This window comes from Cervus elaphus, chromosome 24 (assembly GCF_910594005.1).
Source record: "Cervus elaphus chromosome 24, mCerEla1.1, whole genome shotgun sequence".
In the NCBI taxonomy this organism is placed as follows: domain Eukaryota; kingdom Metazoa; phylum Chordata; class Mammalia; order Artiodactyla; family Cervidae; genus Cervus; species Cervus elaphus.
Genome location: NC_057838.1, coordinates 30925717 through 30939900, shown reverse-complemented (window position 1 = coordinate 30939900; position 14184 = coordinate 30925717). Strand labels below are relative to the sequence as shown.

Sequence of the window (14184 nt, the reverse complement as noted above, 5' to 3'; positions counted from 1 at the left end):
ATCAAAATGGAAAAATGGATAAAGGCAATATATTAACAGATGCACAGTTTAAAAATTCCAGCAATTGGTTTTGCCAACAACCCAACATAAGTGCCTCTGGAATCAATGATTACCATCTCCAATACTGCACAGAGATGACAGAGACGGTTTGTAGGAGTAGCAACAACCATTGATTAGGTGTACAAGCCTGTCTGGCACAGTAAAAAGCCATCACTTCTACCACAGTAGAAACCACCAAGCCCTCCAGGTAACTGATAAAACCTCTCATAGCTCAGGATTTCAATATCACACTTCTGCAGAGATGAAATGCTGGCTGATGACAGTGGTGCAAATGGATGGAAGTGGCAACATGTTGACAGTGACCTGACAGGTCCCTTTTCCAATGAACAGATGAAATCTACCAGGTGCTCTGACCACTCCTCAAACCTCCTCAGGGATTGCTGTCAGCACCCTAACAAGCATCCAGTCATTAATGCGTTTAGTCTCATTGTACAGGCAGCTTGACCTGCTTTGGAGGAATTCTTTCTTCCAAGAGAAAAAATATGCACAAACGAGTCAGTGTTATGTGTGGGAGAGGAGTTCTCTACGTGCACTCAGAGAGAAGACTAATCATAGCTACACATGGGAAAATTACATGTGAGCACATTCTGAGTGTCTTACATATGTTACCACCTTCAATCTTCCTAAGGACCCTAGAGGTTGATGCTACTGTTAGGTCCATTTTCCAGAAGAAACTAAGCCACAGAGAGATGACAGTATCTTGCCCAAGGTCATACAGTTGGTCAATGGCTATCCTTGTACTTCTTATGTCCTTACATTTTCCCACTGTTCTTTTATGCTGGTAGGGGTTTTCATAATCACTCTTGAATTATGACCAATAGAATTCTACACCAGGCCATGGAAACTATTGCAATTCTTTTTATTTCTTCTCTGAGATACATGACTATGTCAAGAGTATTACTTCTCAGTGGCAGATACTATAAGATAAAGTAGAACTATCTCTGAGGAAAGTGCTAAAGCATACATTTTGTTTTGGACATGAAACTTCTCAAACATGCAGAAAAGTTGAATGGGTGGTGGTATAATCCACTACCAAGATAGCCACTGTTAATATTTTACCATTTTTGATTCATGCATATCTATCTATGTATCTCTGCCTTGAACCATTTGAAAGTTGGTTATCAGATATCATGAGACATTACTCCAAAGTATTTTACCTTATTACAAAATGGAGACATTCTCCAACTCTACTATTACCTCATTATCACATCTAACCAAGTTCAACATGATTCTCTAATAGCATCTAACACTCAGTCCCTGGTCTTCTAGCTTCAGTCTCTTTATCCCTTCTGATAGCAGGCAACCTTTCAGCTTCCCCATCAAGTCTCTCGAGACCCAGTGCTTTGAATCCAACTCAGTGTTCACTTCCACAAACCCCTGCTGAATTCTAGTAACGGGAATTTCAGTCTCCTATCAGAATCAATCAAGTTATACCCCAAGTGCTCTAACCAAGACTTCAAAGAGGTACAGGTACTGTGGAAAGATCCATTAGACAGCCTCAGGGCAAACAGAATACATTGAAGGAAAGACTGTAAACCAAGCATTTAAAATTAGGAATTTGATAATTTGAAAAATCCCAGTTTCAGTTCAGTCGCTCAGTCGTATCCGACTCTTTGCGACCCCATGAATCGCAGCATGCTAGGCCTCCCTGTCCATCACAAACTCCCGGAGTTTACTCAAACTCATGCCCATCGAGTCGGTGATGCCATCCCGCCATCTCATCCTCTGTCGCCCCCTTCTCCTCCTGCCCCCAATCCCTCCCATCATCAGGATCTTTTCCAATGAGTCAACTCTTCGCATGAGGTGGCCAAAGTACTGGAGTTTCAGCTTCAGCATCAGTCCTTCCAATGAACACCCAGGACTGATGTCCTTTAGGATGGACTGGTTGGATCTCCTTGCAGTCCAAGGGACTCTCAAGAGTCTTTTCCAACACCACAGTTCAAAAGTATCAATTCTTCAGCGCTCAGCTTTCTTCACAGTCCAACTCTCACATCCATACATGACCACTGGAAAAACCATAGCCTTGACCAGACAGACCTTTGTTGGCAAAGTAACGTCTCTGCTTTTTAATATGCTATCTAGGTTGGTCATAACTTTCCTTCCAAGGAGTAAGCGTCTTTTAATTTCATGGCTGCAGTCACCATCTGCAGTGATTTTGGAGCCCCAAAAAATGAAGTCTGACACTGTTTCCACTGTCTCCCCATCTACTTCCCATGAGGTGATGGGACTAGATGCCATGATCTTAGTTTTCAGAATGTTAAGCTTTAAGCCAACTTTTTCACTCTCCTCTTTCACTTTCATCAAGAGGCTTTTTAGTTCCTCTTCACTCTCTGCCATAAGGGTGGTGTCATCTGCATATCTGAGGCTATTGATATTTCTCCTGGCAATCTTTATTCCAGCTTGTGCTTCTTCCAGCCCAGTGTTTCTCATGATGTACTCTGCATATAAGTTAAATAAGCAGGGTGATAATATACAGCCTTGACGTACTTGTTTTCCTATTTGGAACCAGTCTGTGGTTCCATGTCCAGTTCTAACTGTTGCTTCCTGACCTGCATACAGGTTTCTCAAGAGGCAGGTCAGGTGGTCTGTATTCCCATCTCTTTCAGAATTTTCCACAGTTTATTGTTCCATGAAAAATCCCAAGGGATTGTTAAATACATTCATATACCTTGAACCTGAAGGAGTTAAACTTGAATGCCAGTCGCAATTCACCCTATTCAAATGAACAGATTTGCAATGTGTTTAAGAAAAGGAGAGGAGAGAAAGCACTTTTACACAGAGCAATGAAGGTAGAATTTCTGGAAGCATTGTAAGTAAGCACGGTGTGTGTGGTTATGATTGGTAATGGGAGTACAGAGTTAGAGAACTAGGCTCACTATCATTAGACCCCAACCATGACCAAATTCCAGTGCATTCCTTCAATTTCTCCAGTAGGAGCCCCTGTCTGTATTCAGAGATAGGATGGTTGGTCCATCCATCTTTTATGTGACCACAAAGTCTCTTTTCTCTTCCCTCAACTAATACTTGTGATTACTCTTGATCATTCTCTGTAATAAACAACCCTTCAGTTTCCTCTGACTGGGGGACTAGAAGAACTACCCAATAGCTATGAATATCAGAGGACTTTCATGCTCCAGGGAACAAACTGGGTCAGGGCTACCAGCTTCCTCGTCACTATTATCTCAGAAGGAAGGAGAAAGAAGCCTGGCAGAAAGCCTAAAGTCAAAAGGAGAAGTTTCAAGGACTATCAAACAGACAGGGGAGAAGGTAATGGCACCCCACTCCAGTACTCTTGCCTGGACAATCTCATGGACGGAGGAGCCTGGTGGGCTGCAGTCCATGGGGTCGCTGAGAGTCGGACACAAGTGAGCAACTTCACTTTCACTTTTCACTTTCATGCACTGGAGAAGGAAATGGCAACCCACTCCAGTGTTCTTTTCAGGGATGGGGGAGCCTGGTGGGCTGCCGTCTATGGGGTCACACAGAGTCGGACATGACTGAAGTGACTTAGCAGCAGCAGCAAACAGACATGAGTAGGCCCCTTGTCATCAGTTTCAACTGACCCCAACCAGAGACCTAACATCTTTAGTCATCCTGTGATAAATGTATGTGTGTGCATATTGAGGGGCACCTGGTCTACCTGACTGAGTGCTCCTTGAGGACAGGAGTATGTCTTATTCCCTCTGCATCCCCAGCAGCCCGTGTTTAATACCTAGTAGACATGTGCTTTGCATTTGCTGTAAACTGAAGCTCTGCCTGACTTCTGTCACCTGGAAGAGAATCTAATCCTTCCACCTTCCAAAGCCAGGATCCAAATATACAGTCCAGGGGATGTTCCCACCTGCACAGAGCTTCAGTTGGCAAGCCCTGCTTTTTAGCCACAGGTTAAGCTGAGTTAGATTCCAAGAAAGGAAGAAAAGTGAAGGTTTCCTTTGTCTCTTTCCTTTGCCAAGAATAACAGTCTTCTCTGGTTTCCCCTCCTTTGAGCACACTGGTCCTCTAAGCCACTGCCAAACAAGTCAGCTGAACCAAGCACAACAGAACTTGATTGTCATGTCACATACAGCCACTCCCAAATTAAAACAAACAGCACAGCTCTGGCCTCAAGCATACTTCCCCACCACAGTGACCAAACAGGCTCTCGCCTACGTTCTCATCCCCAGGACAGCGTGGTGGTGCTAAGGGCACAGGTGGCCCTAGGAGCTGCTTGCTCATAGACAGCCCCACTGTGGTTTCATCTTGGAATCCCACTCACTACAAACACAATCCTCATCTCTCTGTCAACTCCAAGCTGATCTCCCTTCCTGCACTTCCCATCTTCCACCTCTCTCATTCTGTCAAATATGGGTAAGATGCTCACAGTTCATCCAAAAATCCAGAACCTTACACCCAGCATAAAATACTCTTGGCAATCAGATTAACTTTCCTTCCATCTCTCTCCTAATATTCTTTCTTCTCTTCATGAACCCTTGCCAAACTCCTCACTTTTTTCTCTTCTCTCAAAACCCTGAGCTTTTTCACAGAAAAAAACTAATGTGGCACTCTCCAGGTAGAAGGGTGCCCTGACACCCATGTCTCCAGGCAGGGAAATATCTCTAGTTCACTGTTCAAGACACAATTCTGTATTCCCTCTACTTTGAAACCTCTTCCAAGTGTCTCAGGCAAGATTTTCCACCTTCTTCTGTGCGCACATTAGTGATATCACCTCCTGGCAGGGTTGGAATTCTCCACGCACAATTCACTCTTTGTTCCAGACACCCTGGCCTTTCAGCTGCCAGCTTCGCTCAGGGCTTTGCCCCTGCCATCATTCTGAGGCCCAACTATCTGCATAGCTTCTTTCTTATCTCCTTTCAAATTCTGCTCAAATGACATCCCCCTCTGAATCTCAAGGGCCACCTTTCGAGGACAGGGTTCTTTGCCCGAATCCCTCTCTACTCGTTTTGGCCACCTTTTCCCTGGTGTTTGAGATCACCTGACCTCATCATGGTATTGAGTCTCATTATTCATAGATCCCCAATTTGCAAACTCAACTATTTGCTGAAACTGATTGTAACACCAAAAGCAACACTGCAGTGTTTTTGCAAGTGTTTGTGGGTATTATGCAGGGCAGGAGGATATTTGCCACCGAACATATGAAGTCTCAGAGTAGGTCAACAGGGCGATATTTTTACCTTTTCTCAGCTCTTATGTGCAAAAAAAAAAAAAAAAAAGTGCGCTCCTGCAGTCTATTGAATCCCTGTGCTTCACGCATTTGTACTTTTTTGGGTTATTTTAGTGTTTCACTGAGCAGAGTGAAGTGCTGTCTGAGAAAAGTGAAAGTTGCTCAGACTCTTTGTGACCCCTTTGATTGTTGCAATCCCACAGACTGTAGCCCACCAGGCTCCTCTGTCCATGGGATTCTCCAGGCAAGAATACTGGAGTGGGTTGCCCTGTCCTCCTCCAGGGGATCTTCCCAACCCATCTAAGCCACCAGGGAAGCTGGAAGTGCTATCTAGGGTTCCTTAAGTAAGGGAAGGTTAGATGTGCCTTCTAGGGAAAAAGAAACCTGTTAGATAAGCTTTGTTCAGGCATGGATTACAAACTCGATGTTTGCAGTAACTTCACAGGATACAACTGCCATTAACAAGAAATGGCTGCATCTATTTTTTGTAAGAAACAATCCGCCTTCCTGCGGTAGACAGTAAGTGCCTCACTCAAAGGACAGAGTGCACCTCCACATTACGTATCTATATTGTCCCTGACTGTAACAGTGTCTGACACACAGCAGATGCTCCATAAATATGTGCTGAATTGGACTGAACCACAAACTATTTCAGAACAGAGACTACTTTTCTCTGCCTTCGTGCCACCAGTTGTTAGCCAAACCACTATCACACTTGAACTTTTGGTAACACCTGATGAAATAAAGGGATGGATAAATAGACTTGTGAAACTCCTGCCCCCAAAGAGTAAGGCCTGGATTTTAGGTCCAGCTTTTCATCCAGGATCACTAGGTACTATTCTGCTACTATTTTATCACTATCACCTTATTTGTAATGTTACCCTTAAGAAGGGCTTTAATGCATATCTTCAGTCTTGGACAAATCACTGCACTGCATTCAAAACATGCTCCAAAATTCTGGGATCCATGATATACTGAAACCGCCAATATACAAAAGGATCTCACTGCCTGGGCAAAGTGCATATGAAAAAGTAGAAATCTGTGATGCAGTATTTCAGTGCACCTTTCTTTTCCAAGGCCAAACAATGTGACCTTAATCAAATTACCTAGACATCAGCTTTGCTAAGCAAAAACCTGTTTCAAAACACAAGTTTGTATATTTTGCCTTAAATGCACATTTTAAGAACTGTGTAAACCTGTGCTTGACATTCTACATCTTAAAGTACCAATTAGGTCTTTTCAAAGAAACACTAAAATGTTCATTGACTCCTTTCATGTCAGAATTGAAAATTGATTTCTCAATTTTAGCTGGGCTACTTTGGCCCTTCTTGGATCCTAAGTGGCAAAAAATAGTGCTGTGGTTTAACTTACAAATGAAATCTGAGGAGCTGAAACAATGGTTAGTTTTGTATGTAACAGCACTACAGGGACACTGCAGCGAGAAAAAAGAATGGTGGCCAAGTCCATGAGGTTTCCATGTATTTTTTTGTGTTCCATTTTCCCCTAAGATCCTCCCAGAGCTGACAGGGACTTCAGAGAGCAGAGGCCCTTCTATAGTAACACACATTAAGTAATACATACATTATTGCACACAGTAGTAAATATGGAGCAATGACGTTGTATGACACATTTCCTAGGTACTCGGAAGAGAAGGTCTCTAGCTTCCTGACAGTGACAGGTACCCATATCTACATACACATTTGAATTTTTTTTTAAGTGCTCAGTAAAACATGTGGTCTTTGTTACCAAAGTATTGAATTCCTTGTTATTTAAGAAAAATAAGAAATTAAACGTAGACAAGAGAAAACAACCCTATTTAATTTTACTTACTCACTGTTTCCCATAATTCATTGGTTCCTACTATATCCATTAGATTATGTCTTCTCCATTTTTTCCCCTTATCCTTTATTTCCTATGGTCTGAGTGACAAACATTTCACAGAAAAAACTTCAAGAAATTTTTGTGGGACAAAAAGGCTCAGAGAAAATTAAGAAGAAAACAACTAGTTCACTGAAGTTAATTGAGCTTGATTTTGACAGAACACCAAGAATAAGTTGGAATGCCTGAGCTTTCTTAATTAGCAAAAGTGAATTAGTAATTCATTTCCAAACCAGTGTCTGCAGCACTGTCTCATTGTGAATACCAGCTCCTAAAGGTTCTCTTGCTTTCAGAACTTCTGATAGAGATGGCTTTAAAAATTCCATAGGGGCCATGCCTAATACTCATTGTTCCTTCAAATTCATAATCTTATAAAAGAAAAAAATTCTTAACAATAAAAAGCATACTTCCTTACTGAGTATTTCACTGCATGACTATTTTGAACTAAGCAATTTTCTTTCCTGGGCCATAAATCACATTGTGGTTCAAATAAAGTTATCAGACAACATAGGCTCTTATTTTATTTACTTATAAGGCTAGAATGGTTTAAAAATAAATACTCTAATAATTGGACAGTGCTCTGAAAAGTACAGAAATTGTCATTCTAGGAGTTTAAGGTTTCTGAGCACAAGCCAATGAAACAATGCCATTTGCAGCAACATGGAAGGACCCAGAACTTATCATATTGAGCAATGTCAGACAAAGACAAATATCACACCACTTAGATGTGGAATCTAAAATAATGTTACAAACAAAGTACTTACAAAACAGAAACAAAATCACAGACTTAGAGAATGAATTCATGGTTATCAGAAGGGAAGGATGGGGAGAAAGTATAGTTAGGGAGTTTGGGATGGACATGTACACACTGCTATATTTAAAATGCATAACCATACAAATTGTGAAATTATTTGTTCTAGTTCTATGAAGAATACTGTTGGTAGCTTGATAGGGATTGCATTGAATCTATAGACTGCTTTGGGTAGTACACTCATTTTCACAATATTGATTCTTCCAATCCATGAACATGGTATATTTCTCTGCCTATTTGTGTCCTCTTTGATTTCTTTCATCAGTGTTTTATAGTTTTCTATGTATAGGTCTTTTGTTTCTTTAGGTAGATATACTCCTAAGTATTTTATTCTTTTTGTTGCAATGGTGAATGGTATTATTTCCTTAATTTCTCTTTCTGTTTTCTCATTGTTAGTATATAGGAATGCAAGGGATTTCTGTGTGTTAATTTTATATCCTGCCACTTTACTATATTCATTGATCAGCTCTAGTAATTTTCTGGTAGAGTCTTTAGGGTTTTCTATGTAGAGGATCATGTCATCTGCAAACAGTGAGAGTTTCACTTCTTCTTTTCCTATCTGGATTCCTTTTATTTCTTTTTCTGCTCTGATTGCTGTGGCCAAAACTTCCAAAACTATGTTAAATAGTAGTAGAGGAAACCATATCTGAAAGAGACACATGTACCCCAATGTTCATCGCAGCACTGTTCATAATCGCCAGGACATGGAAGCAACCTAGATGCCCATCAGCAGACGAATGGATTAGAAAGCTGTGGTACATATACACAATGGAATATTACTCAGCCATTAAAAAGAATACATTTGAATCAGTTCTAATGAGATGGATAAAACTGGAGCCCATTATACAGAGTGAAGTAAGCCAGAAAGATAAAGAACCTTACAGCATACTAACGCATATATATGGAATTTAGAAAGATGATAACAATAACCCTATGTGCAAGACAGAAAAAGAGACACAGATGTAGGAAACAGACTTTTGGACTCTATGGGAGAAGCGAGGGTGGGATGATCTGAGAGAACAGCATTGACACATGTATATTCTCAAGTGTGAAACAGATCACCAGCCCAGGTTGGATGCATGAGACAAGTGCTCAGGGCTGGTGCACTGGGATGACCCAGAGGGATGGAATGGGGAGGGAGGTGGGAGGGGGGTTCAGGATGGGGAACACATATAAATCCATGGCTGATTCATGTCAATTTATGGCAAAAACCACTAAAATATTGTAAAGTAATTAGCCTCCAACTAATAAAAATAAATGGGAAAAAAAGAAAAAGTAAAGAATTACAGCAACCTGAGAAAAAAATGCATAACCAACAAGGATCTACTGTATAACACAGGGAACTCTTCTAAATGTTATAGGGCAGCCTGGACAGGAGGGGAGTTTGGGGGATAATGGATACCTGTATATGTATGGCTGAGTGGCTCTGCTATGCACCTGAAACTATCACAACATTGTTAATTGACTATACTTCAGTATAAAACAAAAAATTCAAATAAAATAAAAAAATACTCATGGTAGGATTTATGCAACTCTATTATTTTGCTGCCAAGTTTCTAAGCTGTTCTGCAGAGAAAGCATGTATGGGTGCTAAGCATATATATGGAACTTTATAATTTGAAGAGACAGTTATTGTGTTATCGGACAAGAAGCTGGGATATTTCATACATTTGTGCCATTAACAACCCGCAGGGTGATAATTATTCTACCTATTTTACAAAGGCTCGGAGAAATGCAGTGTGTCATGGGACAGGTCTAGGTCACACCTCGAGTAAGGGCTAGAACTCAATCAGACCCTGGGTCAGGTGAGCCCAACGCAGCATCAGAAGCCCTCATCTCAAAGTTACTAGAGAACACAACAGACAATCCACTCCAGGCAACAGTGAATTCCCTTTGTCATTCTCACTTCTAGGTTTTTAAATTTCTTTTCTTTTTTTTTTTTTTTTACTATGACCTCATCTTTAAATGCAAATGAATGCTCAAATTTGAAACTCATGGACAATATCTTCTATCCTTCTTACTCTTTCTACTAAGACTCTTACAATGAATGTTCCTCCTGAATAATGTGTGTGTGTTTCATAGTAAAAAGTTTGAGGAATTTCAAATACATTGGGCTTTTTCCACTAGACAGCTATGGTTATACAGAAAACAATCTTAATTAACCAGGCAAAGAAGTAGTCTCAGATATCTAGGTCAGGATCAGCTTCTGGGTTTCCTATTTCTTTTCCTTCCCTTTGTCTTGAGGATGATTATAATGTGGGTGTTTGACAAGGCATGCTGTGACTATTTCTTGCAACTGTAAAGCTGGGGTTTTCTAGATGCAACACTGTAAATAAGCTTCAGTGTTAAAAAAGTTATATATATATATATATATATATATATATATATATATATATATATATATATATATGCATATATTTAGAAAGTTTTTCTACATGACTGCAAACCAAGAACTGTTGAAGACAATGAAGGCCGTGATAACAATGGGAACATTTTTAGAAGACTGAGGAATTAATGGAGTCATGCATTTATTGACTGAAGATGCACAGTGACCAGTCTCATGACCCAATTTTCTGGGGGATCCCCTATTTCATATAATTACATTGAAAATCTATATTATATATAGCAAGATAATACTTTTCCCTCTAGTTTTAGTTAATAAATGCAACATGATCTAATAGGGAAATAAGCCTATGTCTTCAAACCAGAATTTCTCAGGAGACTCTCAATATTTAATCCAGAACCTAAGATCAGCTTTGTTGTAGGCTGTATATGAATGTATATACTTCTGTAACACACTGACTGCCTTACTCAAAGTACAAAGTCTCTTTTCGTATGTCACTGTGGCTCCTCCTTGCCTCTGAATTCACACAGAAATCCCTACTTACTATAAAGCACAGGAAGCTCAGCTCAGTGCTCTGTGATGACCTAGACAGGAGGGATGGGTAGAGGGATATATGTATACATATGGCTGGTTCACTTCACTGCACAGCAGAGACTAACACAGCATTGTAAAGCAATTACAACAATAACAACAACCACGTTCTTGAAGAATTCTTGCTACCTGTTTGTGTTAAATGAGCAAAAGATTTACAACCTAACAGTAAGTAAAGTCATCAGTAAATGCTATGTGATGGTTATCTTGTGTCCAACAGAAGCTGATGCAAAACCACAAAGATTTAATGAATAAAGACCATTTCATTTGACAGTAATGTGTATGACTTGATATTGGGAACTAGAATATAGAGCAGAGACATACCTTGGGATCTCAGTGTCTTTGTTTCCATCAGGAGGACAGGGAAGGGTCTGACTTGCTCATCAGCTGCTCCCCAGTGCCTTGCCTCCTGTCTGCCGTATGGTAGGCAACTGACGCACACCTACCGAAAAAATGAATTAAAGAGTGAGTGAGTGAATCAGTGACCAAGAGTCCTAAATTCACTGCACCAAATATAAAAAGAATGTAGTCTACATTTAAGGAAAACAAAGTAGTCTATGCATGTTGAGATTCCTGGCAGGTTTAAGTAAGCTTCAAACCTTGATGGAAACAATTTTGCAAATTACCATTTACAACTTACTAATGAGAACACTATAAAAGTCAATCTATAGTAATTTGATTGTGTAAATCAAAACCAGAAAAGGCATTCTGGTTGGTCTAGCCTACTGTCAACCTAAATTAATTCCAGTGACCCAGGACAGACCTTTGCCAAGCAAGAGCCATTTATTATGAGAAGGTCTGGGAGAAGATCACAAAAGGAAATTTACTACAACATGGGTGGGTCCTTTAAGCTAATTGGAAAGCATGAGACCCACTGATAAATTTACTAATGGTGTGTGCCATAAAAAAGTTTGGAAATATGTCAGAATAGAGAACCCAGATGGTTTCAGAATTGCTGGGCACAGCAGATTCTAGCAAATAAATCCTATAATTAGGCAAAGGAATCCAGCGCCATTTGCACAGTCCCATCTTGACTTGGCACCCAAAGTTATCACAGATCTAATTCTGCTTCTACCCTTGTAAATAAAGTCCCTGTCACAACTGACTCTTTCACATTTATCTTTCAGGCCCTGCTGCAAAAAAGAAGTATGTCAGTTATAATAACCTGGTTATCTAACCTGTTCCATTCCATGGAACCATGGAGGAGGACGACCCTCAGTTATTTTGTCACCCAACCTGGCATTGGACTCTTTTGGTCCAGCCTGCTGCCCATCACCAGAGGAGCATCCCCGGCCAGGAGACCAACGGTAGAGGATCCAAGTGTCCTACACAGCTGCTTTATGAAATATTCTTACTTTATCTTGGCTTAATAAGTCACTGGCATCAGCACTGCCAACTCGGCTGCAACTCTGGACTTTCCCTACCAAAGGGAGCATTGAGACTCAAGTCCCACCCAGGCTCTTGAGGGTGAACCCCTTGAGAACCTCAATGACCGTTTTGGGGGCTGCCCAGTCTTTCTACGTCTGTACTTCCAGGCTGCAAGGTTTTGAAATTTTCTGTACAGTTTGTGAGGACTTTTGCACTTTGCCATCCAATGTTGTACCTCGGTTCACTGTTTGTTTTCGAATGCCCTGTTTTCATAGAACCCTATTCTTTCAGACGGCGGAATCTTTGGGGAAAACTTTGAAATGATTAAAATTTTAAAAGGTTCTCGGCAGACTAAAAAGAAAAAATGTATGTACGTGACTGTATCATTATGATTATAGTACCGCTGCAAATCATGTTATTTTTTTTTAAAGACAAAAAAAAAAAGATATTTAAAGACCAAAAACTGTGCTGAGAAAAGTATACCTTACCTGTCTTTGGTATGAGATAGGTCACAAGGGAAAAAGGTATTGGCTGAACGGAATAGAGGTCTTGATCTTGGGAATGCATGCCAGTAATGTATTTTACAGTACACGTTACTCATTTATGTTCAATATTTGTATTTGTGTTCCCTTTCGTTACTTTAATTAGGATATGGGTATTTTGCAATAATTTTAATAATGATTAAACTATTTGAAGGAAAGAATATGGATTTTTCATGTCTTGAGGTTTGGTTCATGCCCCCCTATGACTGATCAGTGTGATAAGGACTTTAAAAAAAAGAGCATGTATGTTTTTTACTGTTTGTAAGAAGTACTTTCGTTAATCCTGCTGCTCATGTGCCAATTTAGTGGAGAAACACCCTTGCTGAAAAATTCCCCTTTCCATTCTCTTTCAATTCTGTGATATTGTCCAAGAATGTATCAATAAAATACTTTGGTTAACTTTTTTATTTCCCGCAATAAATATTTTTAGTTGTTTATCCCTTTTTAGTGACAGCTGTTTTCATACTTATTTTAAATTAGGGAACCACGTGAACAGCCAAGCCTGTTAAAAGCTCACATCTTAGCCCACAAATGAAGATGTAGCTGACAGACATTTATTAACCCGTTGTCATCATTTAAGTCCCTAAGTTGTGTCTGAGTCTTCTGCGACCCCATGCACTGTAGCCCACCAGGGACCCCTGTCCATGGGATTTCGCAGGAAAGAATACTGGAGCAGATGGATCATTTCCTTCTCCAGGGGATCTTCTCTACCCAAGTATCAAACCCACATCTCCTGTACTGGCAGTTGGATTCTTTACCCCTGTGCCACCAGGGAAGCCCATATATTAACCCAAAGGTGCTAAATTCTCTCATAGAAAAGCTGCTTCTAAGTCCATACATTCCATTTCTTCATAATTGAAGTTGAGACCTAACCATCTCAGACACTTTTTCAGAGAGTTATCTATCCAAAATAGCAAGAATGCGAGAGGGAAGAGAAAAATAAAGAAGCAACACAAGCTTCAATAAATAGCAGTCTAGGTCAATGTAGTAAAATGATAAACACATCCCCAAAACTTAACCAAAGGAGAAGTAAATAAAGATAACTAGTATACAGCATTTGTCTATATTTTCAAATAAACAGGTTGGCCATGCAGATGATAAGATTAAGATTTGGGGTTACCAAAGTTCAACAGGAGGGAATGGCCTTATAGATCAACTTGTAGTAACTTGGGTTTCAGAAGAACAAAATAACGTCCCTTTGCAGAGAGTGATACTGGTCCTTAGCACTCAGGATTAGACCATAAAATCCAAAGTGAATTTCAAGAAACCACTGTGCATCTAAGTGTAACTCACTTTGGCCCAGAGGTGATCTTGTTAAGAGAGACAACCCGATTCACTGTAGAAATACACAAATTTAGAGCTGGCCTTTCCTCAGTGAGCTTTTTCCCTTCCTCCACTGAGCTTCTTCTCTTTCTCCACAGCCCCCACA

General features: G+C 40.2%; 1 protein-coding gene across 1 annotated transcript in view; it reads left to right on the top strand.

The window, feature by feature from the left end:
* Positions 1 to 13162, top strand: part of GRM7 (glutamate metabotropic receptor 7) — an 881121-nt gene extending 867959 nt beyond the window's left edge. The window contains exon 10 of the mRNA XM_043886644.1: positions 11973 to 13162. Within this exon, the coding sequence (XP_043742579.1) occupies positions 11973 to 12022 (50 nt within the window). The 3' untranslated portion in view covers positions 12023 to 13162. The remainder of the gene's footprint in view (positions 1 to 11972) is intronic.
* Positions 13163 to 14184: the final 1022 nt, after the last annotated feature.